Consider the following 17500-nt stretch of genomic DNA (forward strand, 5'->3'; position numbering starts at 1 on the left):
GCCAATGCTTGTGGTAATGCCAAGGCTGGTGCTACTAAGGTTTCTGCAGCTGTCAAAGGCTCATGGGCTGCCAGCGCTTCTGCTGTCGAAGCAGGTTGCGCTGCCAAAGTGGCCGGTGCTGCCAATGCTTCTACTGCCAAATTTGCTTCTGCTGCCAAAGATGCTGGTGCTGTCAAAGGCTGCTAGTATCGCCAAGGCTGGTGCTGCCAAGGTTTGTGCGGCTGTCAAAGGCTCATGGTGCTGCCAGCGCTTCTGCTGTCAAATGCTGGTGCTTCCAAGGCTGCTGATGCTGCCAACGCTGCCAATGCCAAAAGCTGTTGTTCCTGGTGCTGCCAAACGCTTCTGCTGCCAAAGCTGCTAATACTGCTAGCACTGCTGCTGCTGCTGCCAACGCTGCGGCCAAAGATGTGCTGGTGCTGCCAATGCTTCTACTGCCAAAGTTACTGCTGCTGCCAATGTCTTTATTGCTGTCAAAGCTGCTGGTGATACCAAGGCTGCTTGCGCTGCCAACGCTGCTTGCGCTGCCAAGGCTATTGGTGCTGCCAAATGCTTCCGGTCCTGCCAAAGCTGCTGTTCCTGTTGCTGCCAACGCTTCTGCTTCTAACGCTGCTGGTCGCTGTCAAAGGTGCTGCCAACGCTGCTGCCAACGCTGCTGTTCCTGATGCTGACAACACTTTTGCTATCAACGCTTCTGCTGCCAACGCTACTGGTGCTGCCAATGCTTTCTGTCTGACAAACGCTGCTGTGCCGCCAAGCTGCTCTTCCTGGTGCTGCCAACACTTCTGCTGCCAACGCTACTGGTGCTGCCAACGCTTATGCTGCTAACGCTGCTGCCAAAGCTGCTCTTCCTGGTGCTGCCAACAACACTGCTGCTGATGCTGCCAACGCTGCCGTTGTCAAAACTGTGTTGCTATTGGTGCTTCCAGTGCTGCTATTGCTATTGCTGTTTTCAGTGCTGCAAGAGCAACAACACTGCTGCTACTGCCAACGCTGCCGTTGTTAAAACTGTGCTGCTATTGGTGCTTCAAGTGCTGCTATTGCTGTTTCCAGTGTTGCAAGAGAGACATCGACGATTCCGATAGTGGTGGTGGTGGTTACCCGTGTGACAGCGGCCATAAGCCAAAGTCGTGCAGAGAGACAATTGTGTTGATTACTTTTTTCATTAAGTATCGTCGTTGGAAACTTTGAATTAGTTCTCACAATCACTGGGGCTTATTATGAAGTTTCAGAAGGAGGGAGGAGGGGGAGGAGTTAGAGGGGAGAGGAAGGGGAGAGATAATGGGGGTAGTCCCCTTGATTTTTTTTTCTCTTTCTCTCTCTTCTTGGTTCGCGTGCGTGGACCTTCGACGCTAATTGCAATGATGGTAATTACAATATGGACTGATATGTCATTTTTGTCATCATTGTCGTCTGGTTGGCCAAAGGTCTCTCTCTCTCTCTCTCTCTCTCTCTCTCTCTCTCTCTCTCTCTCTCTCAAATGTTTGTTGGTGTTTGTGTAGACAATATAAATTCAGATGCACATGATTACGGAAAAATCCTTGTACAATAATTGTGCTTAGTTGTTGAACATTACCTCCTCTCTCTCTCTCTCTCTCTCTCTCTCTCTCTCTCTCTCTCTCTCTCTCTCTCATCCCTTTTGTCGTTGGCAATCCGTAATCAACGTGACACGCCAGTCTTAGAAATCGTCTCGCTGTATCCATCAATCATTGCATGTAATCTGTGTAACCTGATTTTGTATGACGTACATTCACGAGTAAATGTATCTTTTGAAAATCAAACTACTCCAGTATGAGTTAAAATTAACCTGTTGTTATAACGGTTACTGTTATCGGATAACCAAGAACTCGTTAAGTTAATTTCAGGGTTGTAATCACACTTTGCCACTATTCACATTGTTTGTAAATAGTTTATTTGCATATTTAACTATTGAATGTGAAATTTGTTAATATATAGTTTTTTTCTTTTCTGGTAACTGATTTTCTCTTTCTGTATTTTTCATGATCTCATTTCTTTGTAATGGACACCACATTCTTTGTAAACTTGAAATTCAAGTCAATGAATAGGGTTCATCTTCTGAATAAAATAAAAATAATAATAATAATAATAATAATAATAACTAATAATAATAATAATAATAATAATAAATAATAAAAATAAAATAAAAGCTCCAAAATTGACACGGAAAGATACTAAATAAAAATGTTAAAAGATAAATAATAATAATAAATTAATATAATAGATAAATTAGATATTTAAATGAAGACAAATTTAAATAAATATATTAATATATCTTAAATGATTATAATTACAATAAAAAAGTTCCCAAAGGACATTTAAAGATACTAAAATATAAGTATTAATGGATAATAATAATAATAATAATAATAATAATGATAATAATAATAATAATAATAATAATAAATAAATAAATAAATAAATAGATTAAATCATTAATTAGACATATTGAAATAAATATATTGAAATATCTCAACATGATAATAATAATAATAAAGGTTCCAATGGACATGTAAAGATACTAAAATAAAAATATTAAAAGATAATAATAATAATAATAATAATAATAATAATAATAATAATAATAATAATAATAATGTTAATGATAATAATTTATAAATCAACTAATTAATTAAAGACATACAGTATTATTAGAAACGTTAAACAAAATATAAGCTTCACGCATTCAGCGAATCATGTGTCGCGTTTTATTCATGTTTATTTATTTATTTTCTTTTTTTAGTCGATGCAGAGAAACCAATGGGAAAAGCGGAGCTTTGTTCGTAAGAGGATTACATCGCATTTCGCGCCTCTTATATTTTTCGCCCCGTTTTCATTGATACGAACTTGACCCGATGGCTTGCTTACAAACGCCACCCTCCCCCCTCCCACCCAACCCCCTCACCCCGAAACTGCAGTCGTCAGCAGTCAGCGTTTATTAGAAAGTGGGAATTCCCTGGCTGACGTCAGCTGTTTCGCCAGAGTTTTATATATGTATAAGCTTCCTTGTAGATTGGAACTCATCATGTTACGGTTGCATTTTTTAAATTTTAATTGTTTGGGAAGGGATGCTGTGTTCTTTTTGTTTTTAATTACTTTTTTTTTTATTAACTTGCCTCTTTGATATGTTCAGTATGTTAGGTGGGAAGCTCATGTTTACACACACACACACACACAGACGTGTCACACACAAACACGCACACATATATATGTGTGTGTGCGTGTGTGTGTATAATCCGATGTAGTCGCTTGTCATCTTATGTATCAGAATATTGAAAACACCTGAAATAAAAAAAAAAATCTATCAACACGTTTCATTTCAACAAAATATTCTCGCTCATGTTTTATTGGTGGTACTCATTTAGACGAGGCCTTCGTACCGCTGATATTACCCTTAAAGTTTCTATAAAGAGAGAGAGAGAGAGAGAGAGAGAGAGAGAGAGAGAGAGAGAGAGAGATTACTGCGTCTCAGAAACTGAATGATGGCTTGACTGACGTGCCGGGAGACGAGAACCCATTGTTCCGGGGAAGAGCTTTGAACACAAAGGACGACGTCTTTGTAAGAATTGTCTGCTCTTCAGAAACTTTCTAACATATTTTAATGAGACATCGGTTATCGATACTCCATTGTAGCGTCTTCTCATCCTGCTGGCAGTCGAGGTTTATCGCAACGAGATGATGATGATGAATATTGCGATGATGATGATGGGGAAGATGACGGGATGGGGACATTTTCAGTATTGTTGGCCGAGTCGATAACTTCACTGAAGTCCTGATTTCTCCTCGGTCCGCTGGGCGCTGGTTCGAACCCACGAAACGACGGAATTATTACCACCGTTTGGTTAACGTATGTGGAAATATATTAATTCCGATGTAGAGCGAATTGGATATTGAAGGACATTTGTAAGCTTAATGCATATATATTTTCCTATATACATACACATTTTTAGTATATAATAATATATATATATATATATATATATATATATATATGTTGGCCGTCTATATATATGTATCTGTATTGCTGGGCCGAGGTTCGACCCACCAGATGTCCGAATTATTCAGTCTAAAAAATTCCCCTTTGGTTATACATATATTGATATATATCCGATGTAGAGCGAATTGGATATTCAAGGACATTTGTAAGCTTAATGCATATATATTTTGGTATATACATACACATTACTACCTTAATGTTATTCCCGTTGCATTTCAATACGTTTTTATCTGTTTGCTAATTTATGATTTTTTTTTTTTTTAAATAAGTGGGGGTCTATTCTCTTTGTATTTCCCTTTACCTCGTCTATCTCTTCCTAATGAACACCATTATATTCTTTGGAAGCTTGAATTTCAAGTCAATGGCCCATATGGGCTATTTCCAAAATGAATAGATTTCAGCTGTTCTGATTAATATATATATTATATCATGTATATATATATATCTATATACCCAGGAGGAGGTTACTGCATCTTACATTCTTCAGTTTTGGGAGTATGTATTTCATTGGATGAAACCTGTCGATTTTCTTAAAGGATATTAACTCATGTCTGAGCAAATCATTAATTTGCAGCTTTATTTTTAATAGTAATAAGACCGAAAGTATTTATTTTATCTGGCATCATATAAGAGCCTCTAAAATACCCATTTAAAAAAACCTAACATATAATAATAATAATAAATAATAATAATAATAATAATAATAATAATAATAATAATAATAATATAATAAAGAAACCTATCCAAAATCATTTAAAATTAAAACAGACACTCCCGGCACACAGCAGCAGTACACGACGGCCTCCACTAATTGCACCTTCCAATTCCCGAAGAGAGAGAGAGAGAGAGAGAGAGAGAGAGAGAGAGAGAGAGAGGAGGAGGAGGAGCGGGAGGAGGAGGAGGAGGAAAGCGATATCTTTGCTTGACAAACACGGAAATAATTGGATTTTCGGTCATAAATCACTATTCGTTAGAACCCGGCCGCGAGGTGTAATGTTTTTGTCGAGGTCCGGGGTGTAAGTAGCGTCCGTGTGTCCGTGTCGGGGTTCGTTTTGTCCTTGTTGTTGCGGTGTTTGCTTGCTGGGGGGGGGGGGGGGGGGGGGGGGGGGGCGGGGGGGGGGGGGGGGGGGTGGGGGGGGGGGGGGGGGGTGCGGGGGCTGTTGGTGTGGAGGGAGAGAGAGAGAGAGAGATGAGAGAGAGATAGAAGTTGTTCTCCATTTTCTTTCGAAGTAACATTGTATCATCTATCAGATTTGAATCTTTGTTCCCTCATTAACTTCGTTTTGCAATTTTGTATGTTTGCTTGCTTGCTTGTTTGCTTGCTTGCTTGCTTGCTTGCTTGCTCGAGAGAAGAGAGAGAGAGAGAGAGAGAGAGAGTTGTTCTCCACGTTCTTTCGAAGTAACATTGTATCATCTGTCAGATTTGAATCTTTGTTCCCCTCATTGAGTTCGTTTTGCTTTTGTGTATATTTGCTTGCTTGCTTGCTTGCTTGCGAGAGAGAGAGAGAGAGAGAGAGAGAGAGAGAGAGAGAGTTGTTCTCCATTTGCTTTCGAAGTAAAATTGTATTATTATCAGCTTTGAATCTTTGTTCCCTCATTGAGCTCGTTTTGCTTTTGTGTTTGTTTGGTTGCTTGCTTGCTTGCTTGCTTGCTTGCTTGAGAGAGAGAGAGAGAGAGGAGAGAGAGAGAGAGAGAGAGAGAGATTCTCTCATATATTTCAGGACTCAAGTTATTTATGGCGTCAGTATACAATTTCATTTCCCTCATGTTCATTTGAATTAGAATTGTTTTGTTTCTGTTGGTTGCTTGCTTGCTTGAGAGAGAGAGAGAGAGAGAGAGAGAGAGAGAGAGAGAGAGAGAGAGAGAGAGAGAGAGAGAAAGTTATTTACCGCGTCGGTATAATTTATTTTTCCTCATGTCCCTTCAAGTTCAAATTGTAACTTTCATCAAATATTAATCATTTTTCCCTCGTTGTATTTGACATGGAATATTAATCATTCTACTAGACATCTGTTGAATTTGTAAAATATATCTTAAGGCTTCAGTTTGCATGAAATATAATAGTTCCAACAGAGGAATAGGTTCGAGCCCTCTAAATTGCAAAACGTTCCCCGTTTTCTCTTTTTATTATTTTTTTTTTTTTTCATTTTTTAATGTTTATATCCCCAACTCTCTCTTTTCATTCTGGCTACGAGATGAACTCGCATTTCTCTAATTGCTGCCAGGAATCATATAGACCCTTGCCTGCTCTAACCGAATACGCATTTCAGAATTATGGCCCCGTTCCTTTCAAATGCAAATGATGCTTTGGCCGTGTAAAAACATCTCTTTATGTCTCCTCCAACCTCCCCTCCCCCGTCTCCTCCCCTTCCTTCCTACTGGTAAAGGGGTGGGGGAGGAGCGGTTGGGATGCAGGGCTTAAATACTGGGGTCAGTCATTAAATGTCCTGATCTTCTCACTACTGTGTGTCTTTTTTCGTTTTTCCTTTTAATTAATTCGTCCTGGGATATTGCCATTTTTTTAGGCGTCTCTCGCGGTTTTTGTCGTTTTAAAGTCATTATTTACGTGTAAATGCAGCACTGAAGCTTATTTATTCTTTAATAAACTCAGTAATCTGTGTATTCTTTCATAAACTCAGTGTTCTGTGTATTCATTAATAAAGTCTGTGTCCTGTGTATTCCTTCATAAAATCAGTGCTCTATGTATTCTCTTATAAACTCAGTGTGCATTCTCTCATAAATTCGGTGCCTTTTGTGTTTTCAAATAAACTCGGCGTTTTGTGTATTCTCTCATAAACTCAGTGTCCTGTGTATTCTCTCATAAACTCGGTGTTCTGTGTTCTCTCATAAACTCAGTGTTCTGTGTATTCTCTCATAAACTCAGTTTCTGTGTATTCATAAACTCAGTGTCCTGTGTATTCCTTCATAAGTTCAGGGTTCTGTGTATTTTCTCAAACTCAGTATCCTGTGTATTCTCTCATAAATTAAGTGTTCTGTGTATTCCTTCATAAACTCAGTATTCTGTGTATGCCTTCATCTACTCATTGTTATGTGTATTCTCTAGTAAACTCTGTCCCGTGTATTCCCTAATAATCTCAGTGCCTTCCGTATTCTCTCATAAAATCAGTGCTTTGTGTATTCTCACATAAACTCAGTGTCTTGTGTATTCTCTCATAAACTCAGTGCTCTGTGTATTCTCTCATAAACTCTGTGTTCTGTGTATTCTTTCATAAACTCAAGTGTTCTGTGTATTCTCTCATAAATTCAGTGTCCTGTGTATTCCTTCATAAATGCAGTGCCCTGTGTATTCCTTCATAAAGTCAGTGTTCTGCGTATACCTTCATAACCTCAAGCGTTCTGTCTATTCTTGAATAAACTCAGCATTCATAAATCCTTGTGTTTCTCCACTGCGCATTTACGCATATTCACTTTTTAAGTAACAACTGCCAATTCTTTTTGTGTACTCTGCGGTCTCCTGATTAGAATAGAAATGAGGAGAAGATAATGCGTGTGAGATTAGAGCTAGAGTACTGTACTGTTTCGTATTTTCTGGAGATAATATGATGAGGGGGGAATGTTTTTTTTATATTTTTTTCCACACTCTCTTCATTTACTTTTTCCTTGTCGATTTTTGGCGTCATTACAGTCGTCTGCAGATTGTACTGTCCATTGTTCCCGCTGGTTGCTTTTTGATTTTTGTTTTTTTGTTTTGCTATTCTAATGCTGCTTGTAATATCGTTTGTAAATTAACGCTTTGTTATTGTTATGTTTGCTCCATCTGTGTATATTTGTATTTGTGTGTAATTATACAGAGGTCGTAATTCTGGTTAGAACAGTGACGTTTTGTGTTATGTTGAGAGAATGGTTATGCGTAGAATGTAAACAACGATCTATGTTTACTCTACGTGTTGTGTTTTAGTGAGAGAATAGTTATGCGTAAAATGTAAACAACAATCTATGTTTACTCTGTGTGTATGCACATTTGTGCATATATATCTTTCGTGATCATAATTCCTGTTAGCGACAAAAACATATTGTGTTGTTAAAGAATAAAGATTATTTCTTAAAATGTAAACAACAATATATAATGTTCACTATATGTATATGCACATTTGTGTGTATTTATTCAATTATTTGTATATTTCTTTAGTGATGGTAATTCCTGTTAGTGACAAGAACATATTGTGGTGTTACAGAATAAAGGATATTTCTTACATAAAATGTAAACAGTAAGATACAATGTTTACTCTATGTATATGTACATTTGTGTATATTTACTTAGTGATCGCAGCGTATTTTGTTAAAGATTAAAGAATATTTCTTGAGCGAAGTGTAAAACAATAAACTCGTTATTTAAGCGATGCATTTGGCTGGATTCGGGGTTTTCAGACTCATGTCTCTATGAGTGTTCAGGATATCAGTACTTTTACTGATGTTGAAACTCCTTAGTTTCCCTTTCATGTGTGTGTATGTGTGTGTGTGTGTGTTGGTATTAAATTCGGCGCGTTGCAGACTCTTGCCGCTATTGGTTTTCAAGATATCTTATCAATACTTGTACTATTGTTGAAACTCCTTACTTTCCTTCGTGTGTGTCTGTGTATGTTTGTGTGCGTGGGTATGTGTGTGTATGTTTCTGTGTGTGTGTGTAGGTGTGTGTACGTGAGTGTGTGTAGGTATTAAATTCGGCGCGTTGCAGACTCCTGCCGCTATTGGTTTCAAGATATCATATCAATACTTGTACTGTTGTTGAAACTCCTTACTTTCCATCGTGAGTGTGTGCGTGTGTTTATGTGTGCGTGTATGTGTACGTGAGTGTGTGTAAGGCATTGAATTCGGCGTCCCAAGACTGCCTCTATTGGTTTCCAAGATATCATATCAATACTTGTACTTTTGTTGAAACTCCTTACTTTCCTTCGTGAGTGTGTGTGTGTGTGTGTGTGTGTGTGTGAACCAGCATTAGATACAGATCTATTATAGATTTATGTTTCTGTTGCTGTGTCTTCTCCACCTTCCTCGCCACCTTTTTTATTTCCCCTTTCTGATCCATCGCGAGAGCCTGAAGATATATTGGAAATGTGTGCGCTGGAGTAAGGAGTGGAGTTGGTGCCCGGAAAATGGAAGGGGGGGGGTTTGGTTGGTGGGGTTTGGGGAAGGGGGGGATGGGGGGATGAGTGGGGGGGGAGTTTGCTCTGAGAATGCGGGCTCGGTGAAGTATGAAACATAAACAATGCAACCGAACTCGGATATTCCCGAGTGAGTTGATACTGCCGAGTTATAAAATCCACTTTTTTTATTTTTTTATTTTATTTTTATTTTCTTTTTTTACACCACATTCTGCTGCCGACTGCAACACAAATACGACCTCTGACCAGAAGAACCCCTCGCCTACACAAATATACACCATCGCAACATCAACAATCAGTTTTTGTTTCTTTTTTTCCCTGTAGTTTGAATTTCATCTTTATGTATTTGTTTATTTTAGTTATTCGTTTATTTATTTTTCGTGGCTGGGCGAGAGGAGGAGCCAGTACCACGTTTCTGTACCTCTCTCTCTCTCTCTCTCTCTCTCTCTCTCTCTCTCTCCTTCTTCTTCTTCTTTTTCTTCTTTCGTATACTTGAGATAGCCACTGCTTATTTTTAGCAAACAGTATTTATTTTGAGACTTTCATACTTTAGTTGCAAATTTTGCGATTCTTCATAATATTATATAGTGACTTTTATTTAGAGTTTTTTAGTTATATGTTAAATAGTATTATCCATCAGCAGAAAGAGAATTGATAATACAGAATGTTATTTTTATGATACGTAAAGAAATATATTCTAGATAAAGACATTTCTTTGCGATATTAAACACATCTGATTTTTTAAAATGTAGGTTTGTTATGTTTTACGAACTGGTAATTAAGGATAACACCAGTTACATTGATGATATTGTTGCTTTTCCTAAGTAGTAATAAGGTAACAGAATTGAACATGCACTGAATTTATGTGGAATGTAATTGTGGAAAGTAATTTTATTCTTTAAATCGTTAAAGGAGTTTCATAAATAGATATTCCAGAACGGTAGAAAGATAACCAGAAAATATATATATATAATATATATATATATCATATATATATATATAATATATATATATATATTATATTATTTTTTATATTTAATTTAATTTTGGTCAACTTGTGTTTATTTATATATATAAATTTGTAAGCGCAATTAAATCAACTGTTTTCAATATATTATTTATGAGGTTTCGTAAATAGTTTGTAATTCGTATTAAAAGTAACTTGTCCGATGAATATTTGCTTATGATCGTGTCATACACGACCCCGTTTGTTAACCCTTCCACTGACAATGTCTTAACACTTTGAGACCTTGAGATATTCCCGAGAATGCTCGAGATATTAGCGAGATATTCCCGTGAATGCTTGAGATATTAGCGAGATATTCCCGAATGAATCGAGTATTACAGGGACTTCGATATAGATATTGAGCAGATATTCTCGTGAATGCTTGAGATATTTGAGAGATATTCCCGGTGGAAGAGAATGCTCAAGGTATTTTAGAGATATTCCCGAGAATGAAGGATAAAATGACCCTTGGAAGTTCAATAATTGAGAAAATTTTTCCCGGTGTGCTCGAGATATTAGAGAGATATTCCAGAGAATGCTCAAGGTATTAGAGAGATATTCCAGAGAATGCTCAAGGTATTAGAGAGATATTCCCGTGAATGCTCGAGATATTAGAGAGATATTCCAGAGAATGCTCAAGGTATTAGAGAGATATTCCCGTGAATGCGCAGTATACATAAGAATATGAATTCTTTCCATCTATGGAGCAAGGTAATGTGAGTAACTTGACTCTACCTTGTCCAATACCATCTTTCCACTAGATAAATAAATCATAGAGAACGTATAGTATTGTATGGGTGGGAACGAAGAGGGAGAGAGGGAAGGAGGTGGGGAGGGAGGCAGGGCAGTAGGGAGGGAGGGAGATGAAGGGGTAGAGAGAGGGGGGGTGGGGGACATCTTCAGGTTACAGTAACTGACATTTATGACAGGAGTTAGGCTCGGCAAGTTCAGCCGGTGGCCTATTGTTGGCTGTGTAGCGCCCTCGAAAGGCCGAGAGAGATGGCGAAGCTTTGCTGTAATTGATTTCTTTATTGCAGTACAGGAAGCCCCCCCACCCTGATTTTGTTTCTTCGTTCTCTCCACTCTCCTCTCTCTCTCCAATCTCGTCTCTCTCGTTGTCAGACCGTTTATTGTGTGTTTTCCAGTAATGTTAAGTTTCAATAAAAAGCTTTGCAATCTCTCCCTCTCTCATCTCCTTCTTCTCCCTCTCCCCCCCCCCCCCCCCCCCCCCCCCCCCCTCTCTCTCTCTCCCCAGAAGTCAAGATAGAACATTTTCTGTACAATCATAAAACATATATTTGTCCTGCTCTTTTTATCTAACTGGTCTAAGCTTCCCATTAAGAACAAGTGGGACTCTTTCGGTTTTTGAAAAGATTAGCAAAAATATCATTAAACATTACTCAGAAATGTTACAAGGAAAGGCTATCGTTTATCGTCAGTAAAAGCACCAGTTGCCTCAATTAAGCCACTTTTAATAAAGTATTTTAAAGTAATTGCCCGAGTGTCTTCAGACGCGCTTTCCAAATTACGGAACAGATTCAATTCTGGGGTTGTAAATAGATCCAGGCAATTATCAAAAGATCAGTGAATTCTAAAAAAACAAACATTGACTCTAAGAAATAAAAATAAACATTGACTCTAATAAGCAAGAACAAGCATTGACTAAAATAAACAAATCAAGCATTTGCTCAAACAAAAACAAACATTTTCTCTAACACAAGCATTGACTCAGATAAACAAAAACAAGCTTTGACTAACAAACAAAAACAATAATTGACTCAAATAAGCAAAAACAAGCAAGCATTGACTCAGATAAACAAAATCAAGCATTGAATCAATAAACAAGACCAAGCATTGACTCACACAAAGACAAGCATTGACTCTAATAAACAAAAACAATTATACACTCAATCAAGCAAAGACAAGCATTGGCTCACATAAAAAATCAAGCATTGACCCTGATAAACAAAAACATCGAAGCGTCATAATACCAGTGACCTAACATCGTACTAAAAACATCACGCAAAGTGATATCAGGCAATTCACCTGGAAGTCCGCCCTGGAAGTCCGTCCTCGAAGTCCGTCCAGGAAGTGATATAGTAAGGCAATCCACCTGGATGTCTACCTGGCTATAGATCAAGTAATGATAGGAGGACGCCCCGTCCTTCGAAGGGATAAATTCGAAGGTAATTACGCAAGGGAGCTTTAAGACCGGACCTGGAATAGCAGGGATCAAGGGAGCCTCTTGTTTCGAAGCTTTTAGCGTAATTGGTGGACGCATGGGCTTAGCATCATCGTCCCCCCCCCCGCTCCCCACCCACCCCCGCCCCTTTCCTCTTATCCTGCCCCTTGCCCACCCCCCCTCTATCATCCTTATTTCCCTTATTCCCTCCTAACCCCCTACGCCCAATAAATAATACAAGGTAATGAAAGCTGTTCCAGGAAAAGCTGCTCTTGTATACATTCCCCCTTAGGTGGTCTCTCTCTCTCTCTCTCTCTCTCTCTCTCTCTTTCCCCTCGTGTCCACTATCGGGATTGCTTCGAAGGGGTTTGTCAGACCCTTATTATCGCTTCTTCTTCTTCTGCTTCTTCTTCTAAAAGACGAGGAGACGACAAAGAGAGAGAGAGAGAGAGAGAGAGGGATGACAGGGAGAAGAGAGGAGAGACTTGAGACTTTTCATGATTGAGGCTGTATTTATGTCCTTCGGCAAAAAACTCCTCTGATCAGATTTATTCCCCTCTACCGGAGTATATCATCCCGGGCAAATTTTCTTCATGAATAACCTGATGGTTGTCCGGAAAGAAGTGGAACAGCACGAAAACACCCCCCCATACTTTTGTGTGTTCCTCCTCGTTGCTTTCTTTATCTTCTTCTTCTTTTCTTCTTGTTCTTCCCTTCTTCTTCTTTTGTGGGAGTTTCCAGAGGCACAAAAATTTCGTCTCGGTTATGTCCCCCTCAGAGTGTTAGGTAAAGAATGGCGCATGTTTCCCTTACACAGACGTACGCATGTATTTTCATACATATATGTTATGTTTATGTATGCATTCTTTGTCTAAATATCAATCTATATGTAGGTGTTATGTATGTTAATGTATAATATAATCGTAATATTAATATATATATTCATAGTATATTATATAATATATATATATTATAATATATATATTATATAATAGTATTTATTCATTTATTCATTTACTCATTTTGCTTTTCAGTCAGTCAAAATTTACAATGTGTTTACTGAGTGTTTCTGAAAATATATCAATGAAAATAAGACCAATACGATCCCTGAAGTGTTGGTGTATTATATATATATATATATATATATATATATATTATATAATTTATATATTAATCTTATAGTAGTATATATATATAATATATAATCTATAGATTATATATATATATATATATTGAATATTAGCTTTTTCAGAAAACACTCAGTTAAAACACTGTAAATTTTGATTGGTTGAAAAGCAAAATAAGTATATGGCAAACTCTTCCGTTGAATAACTTGTTTGAGACCTAGGGTAATACCATAAAAAGTTTCTGTAATAAGAAATGAAGAGAGAGAGAGAGAGAGAGAGAGAGAGGGAGAGAGAGAGAGAGACTTGTATATGCATGCGTCTGCAGTATAACTACATAGTACGTCATAAAAGACCTTACCAGCTGACAGTTCTGATAAGTTGATACGCATGAATATGTAAAATTCCTGGCCCCAGAATATGTAGGCCGCGGGCCCCCGTCGAGTAATTGGCTCGTCCCTCCTGCTTGAGGACTCTGCAATGTGTTTTTAATCTCAAGTTTTAGACGTAAAATGTTGCGTGAGAAGTCTTCAAAGTAACTTGAGAAGAAAAGTACATTAACCTAATTAGACTCCACCTGGATTTTTGGGCCTCGCCATGTTTTTTTTTTTTTGTTTTTTTTTTTTTTTTTTTTTTTCTCTGCGCAATTCTTCCCTTCCCGTCCCAACAGGAAACTGCCTAAGCCTGATTTGATTCCTGGGGTCTAAAATAATCAGGTCACGAAAGGGAAAAAGTTTAGCAGAGGCGAGAATCGTCAGGCAGGCAGTCAGGCAGGCTAATTAGAGCCCCGACTATATTATAGCTATGATGAATAATCCAGTGGCATGACGAACACTTTTAGGTGGCCCTGTCCCGTCGACCGTCGTCGTGGAAGGTGAAAATCTGACATCCAGCAGACACGCGCGTATAGCGAATTATTATTATTCATCGCGAAGACGACTTTTAAAAAGTGATAATTCTGAAAAATTATTAATTCGCTGAAGCGTGATCGCCATTCGCGTCATTCAAGCGAAGGCGAATTCTAAAATATGTTAATTCTGGAAATTCCTAATTCGCTGAAGCGTGATGATCATTATCATTATGCAAATTAATGTCGCTGCGCGAATATTATTTGCCTTCTTGGCCGTGGACGATGTTAGAAAGGAAAGGTCGTTGTCTTTCTCCTTACCACCTGTGGGGCATTGTTTTGCTTGGTCGTAATTAAGTTAGACCATTGGTTAATAGTTAGGATAAGCTGCTTATCCTCCACATTTTCTATAATAATAAATAATAATAATAATAATAATAATTAATAATAAAATAATAATAAATAATAATAATAAAAAATAATAATTTTTGTTCTATTGACAGTCATCCTATTCGACTAGGGCGGTTTTCCATTAGTGGTGGGTTGGTTCCGGGTTGCAATCCATCCTGCCTCCTTAAGAGTCCCATCACTATCTTACTATGGGTGGCGCCGTTTTCTAGGACTCCACACTCTAACTGCATGAATGTCCCTGGAGGCTACTTCGGACCTCATAGTTTTTTCCAGGTTCCTTTCCTCCTCAATGGGAACTTGGGATCTGTGCCTTCCTAGTGGTCCACAGGCGTTATACCCATAATCCTTCTTATCTTCGTATTCTCAGGTCCTGAATTGCTTATTCAATCTTTTCTCCTCTCTTTTTCTTTCAATGAAGTTATACTTTCTTCTTTCTTCTTGATTTTGTCAATCCAAACGAGTCACGTCTGGTCTATTGGCACGTATCACCACCTATCTGTTTCGATGCCAATAGTCGCAAGAGGATCTTTGCCTGATCGTTTTTCTATCACTCCTTCAGGTTATCGGTTTTCGTACCACCCCCTCCTATTGAACTGCGGAGGTAGGCTAGGTGGTTTGTTTCTTTTTATTTTTTATTATTATTATTAATTATTATTAATTATTAATTATTATTATTAGTAGTAGTAGTCAGTAAGTTAGTCAGTAGTAGTAAAGTTAGTGGGTAGTAGTAGTGAGTTGGTAGTAAGTAAGTATTCAGAAGATAAACCCCTACAGGGTTGGGCAACTGATTTGAAATTTCAAACTTCCCAAAAACTGAAAGTTGTTTTAATTGTGAAATAAGTTGGGCTAACAGAAGAGAATATGCATTACAAGAGAGAAATAGAATCAATTATTAAGGAAAATAAATGAATAAATTACAATTGAAATTGAATTAAATATTTAAAATATGTTAGTAGAAATCCGATAACAAACGTTTTTCGGACGTTTCCGATTAATTAAACAGACAGTAAAACCCAGGGAAGACGGTAAACCTTAAATTCAGGGATGACTATATATAAATAAAATAAAATAAATATAATATAATAATATATAATATATATATATATCTATATATAATAATACTATATATATATTATTATATAATATTATATAAACCACACACTAACAAATATTATATAATATAATTATATATATATAATATATTATATATATATATATTATATTGCAAGCAATAACTTCAGGTTCTTTGCATGCGTCCCCTTAATTTCGGTCCCCTCCCCAGCTGCAACCCATTTTATTTCTTCTTACTGTTCCTCCTTTCATATTCTCTGTCTTTCCATCTTTACGTTCCATCCTTTCCTAACAATTATTTTCCTCCTGTTACACCTTTGAAACCTTTATTACTCTTTCCCCTCTAGCGCCGAATGACCTCATAGATCCCAGCGCTAGGCCTTTGGCCTAAATTTTATGTCCCAATCCAACCAGGATATTTCGAAAATTGTTTTTACCCCCCTAATTTCTACTTGGTCCAGTTTCCTCCGTTTGGAACGAGTGGTTTGTAACGTGCTCGCCTACGGAATTCCCGCACGTAGGCGAGTTCGACGTCTCTTCTCTGGCCAACGTGGAATCCAGAGGATTTATTTCTTGGTGTATTAGAAAATTAATTTCTCGAGTTAAATGTGGTTTTGGATCCCACAATAAGGCTGTAGGTCCCGTTTGTTTAGGTAGCCCACGGTTGGCTTTTTTTTAGCCAACGTAAAAAACATCTAATCCATTTTCGGGCCACAGCCCCAGGAGAGCTGTTAATCAGCTCAGTGGTCTGGTTAAACTAAGATATAATTATTTGTACTCGGTCAGATTCTGCTCGTAGTATAACTCATAATCACAGGGTATAAATTAATGCTCGGTTATCACAGAATATAAAAGCTCCTATTATAAAACACTGGGGGTCTGTTTGGGACCTGCAGTTGACATTCTGGAACCACCTATAAGGCGAGGTGAAATATATGTAAAGGTCGGTGTTCTCCGTTGTGGAAATTCTGTACATAATTCATTAATCAGAGAGTCTTTTTCCTGAGAATACCTTGCTTATGGTGGGAACCTTTGGTCCGATTGGATATACGTACTGTCGTTGCATTGCAATCTGTTTGATAGTGGTAAATTTATTGAGGTTATATTATATATGTTTGTGTACTTGTGTGTGTATATATATATATTATGATTTTTTATCACATCACCGCACGGGATTCATATACATGCATTAAGCTACGAATGTCCTCTAATATCCAATTCGGTCTACCGCGGAATTCTTATATGAAAATATATTAATTTCCGAGGAAGAGCGAATTGGGATATTAAAGGATATTTGTTAAAGTTAATGCATATATATATATATATATTATAATATATTATTTATATTATATATAATATCTATATATATACTTAATGTATATAAATGGTAATGTAATAGGCTTATATGAAGTTCTAAACACGGTGTCCGCTAAAATATGGTTATCCCTTGACAACACCAACAATCCACGCAAAGCGACACCACGCACAACAGAAAGACAACCTCTTTCTCCGGGGACGGTCAATATTTGCACAGGTTTTTGTTTTTTTGAAGACAAGGGCGAACAACGGGGAGGAAAAAAAACAATTTATGACGAAACCAAAGACCAGAAATAAAGGAAAGCAATTAAAAAAAACCTGAGGGGGGGGTGTCGGAGAAAGCGAAAGAATTCGCCTAGCACAACCGAGAAAGAGGTGAGGAGAGAGAAGACAATCATAAGTGGTTG

General features: G+C 37.6%; 2 protein-coding genes across 2 annotated transcripts in view; both read right to left on the bottom strand.

Moving 5' to 3' along the window:
- The window catches only part of LOC135216661 (pneumococcal serine-rich repeat protein-like), a 670367-nt gene that overhangs the window by 24449 nt on the left and 628418 nt on the right, over positions 1 to 17500 (bottom strand). The gene's annotated exons all lie outside the window — the stretch shown is intronic.
- LOC135216241 (basic proline-rich protein-like) overlaps positions 1 to 17500 on the bottom strand; it is an 83033-nt gene that overhangs the window by 199 nt on the left and 65334 nt on the right. The window contains exons 9-11 of the mRNA XM_064251399.1: positions 739 to 887; positions 298 to 609; positions 1 to 163 (exon numbers count right to left, since the gene is read on the bottom strand). The exon at positions 1 to 163 is cut by the window's left edge and continues 199 nt beyond it. Coding sequence (XP_064107469.1) covers positions 1 to 163; positions 298 to 609; positions 739 to 887 — 624 coding nt within the window. The remainder of the gene's footprint in view (positions 164 to 297; positions 610 to 738; positions 888 to 17500) is intronic.

The sequence above is a fragment of the Macrobrachium nipponense genome, chromosome 6 (assembly GCF_015104395.2).
Source record: "Macrobrachium nipponense isolate FS-2020 chromosome 6, ASM1510439v2, whole genome shotgun sequence".
In the NCBI taxonomy this organism is placed as follows: Eukaryota; Metazoa; Arthropoda; class Malacostraca; order Decapoda; family Palaemonidae; genus Macrobrachium; species Macrobrachium nipponense.